General features: G+C 45.4%; 1 protein-coding gene across 1 annotated transcript; it reads left to right on the plus strand.

Annotated features, from left to right (window-relative positions):
* The first annotated feature begins 213 nt into the window (after positions 1-213).
* LOC137959628 (gibberellin 2-beta-dioxygenase 2-like) lies at positions 214-799 on the plus strand. The gene is made up of 2 exons (XM_068806984.1): positions 214-416; positions 589-799. The coding sequence occupies exons 1-2, from the start codon at positions 214-216 to the stop codon at positions 797-799; spliced, it is 414 nt and encodes a 137-aa protein (XP_068663085.1).
* Positions 800-1,337: the final 538 nt, after the last annotated feature.

Raw genomic sequence — 1,337 nt, forward strand, 5'->3', positions numbered from 1 at the left:
CTTTATCACCCAGCCTTCAACCATCAAAATCAGTGTCATGTGCATGAGAACGCAAACCCAATCGGCGGCTAGAAGATCCGGACAGTGGGTCTTCCGGTGATTGATCTATCTCGGAAAAGGACCCAGGTGGCAGAGCTCTTGGTGAAAGCCTGCGAAGATTATGGCTTCTTCCAGGTGATCAATCACGGTTTCCCCCACGAGGTGATTGCAAGGATGGAAGCGGAAGGCCAGGATTTCTACTCACGGCCGGCTTCGGCAAAGCAGAGAACCGGTCCTGCTAATCCTATGGGCTACGGATGCAGGAACATCGGATTCAATGGAGATACCGGAGAAGTCGAGTCTCTTCTCCTTCACACCAATCCCATCTCCATCGCTCAGCGATCCAAAACTATTTCCAGGCACCCAGCACAACTCTGGTATCCAACTCTCTCTTTCTCTTCTGCCAATTAATCAAACTTCTCCTTTAGCTGCTTAGTTATCTTTTATCTTCTCATTTGCTTGCATTAACTGGTAACTGGTATTAGTTCATTCATTTGATCCATCTGATTTCTTCAATGAATTCATGTATGTAACATGCTGTGCGTGCAGCTCTGCCGTGACGGAGTGTATAGAGGCAGTCAGAGACATTGCATTTGAGATTCTGGAGCTGCTAGCGGAGGGGCTGAGAATCCCAGACAAGAAGGTCTTAAGCAGGCTGATCAGGGACCGCGAGAGCGATTCTGTGTTCACGATGAATCACTACCCGTGCTGCATGGAGGGGAACAAGGAGAGAAATGCTGTGCGTGCAGCTCTGCCCTGACGGAGTGTATATGGGCTTTGAATGATCCCCTTTAAATGGGTATGGTCTCCTACTGTCCATAAACAACATTGCCTATATAAACCGTTACCCACAAATGGAGTGACTGCAAGAGCTTTCATTAAAAGGCCTCATAAATGGGCTTTGGTGGCTACGTTTCACTTCCGTTCATATAAAGGACGGGTCATTGTTGGGCATTTTCTACTGTCTCGTCCTCGTCTGGCCATGGGAAGCCTCCCCGGATCCGGCTTAGATTCTCTCTGTCCAGCTGTCTTTTGCTAAGGTAATGGCCAAACCGGTGGTGCTGCTTTATTTTATTTATTTATTTCTATATATTGAAAAAATGGGATTCTAAATTGAAAAAATATATTGAGGGTCAGCGAGGCCAATTCAAGCATAGGTTTTGGGTGAGATGAAGAGGCAGGAGTTTTTTTTTGTTTTTTGTTTTTTTTAAGGTAGGTCAAGATTCCCCATCTCAAATTTTTAGTTTCTTGAGATATCTCTACATGACATGAGTCAAAAGAGGTACTAATCACAATTT

The sequence above is a fragment of the Aristolochia californica genome, unplaced genomic scaffold, assembly GCF_029961685.1.
Source record: "Aristolochia californica isolate CCGP_79_NKW_82.1479 unplaced genomic scaffold, dmAriCali1.0.hap1 SCAF_3, whole genome shotgun sequence".
NCBI lineage: Eukaryota > Viridiplantae > Streptophyta > Magnoliopsida > Piperales > Aristolochiaceae > Aristolochia > Aristolochia californica.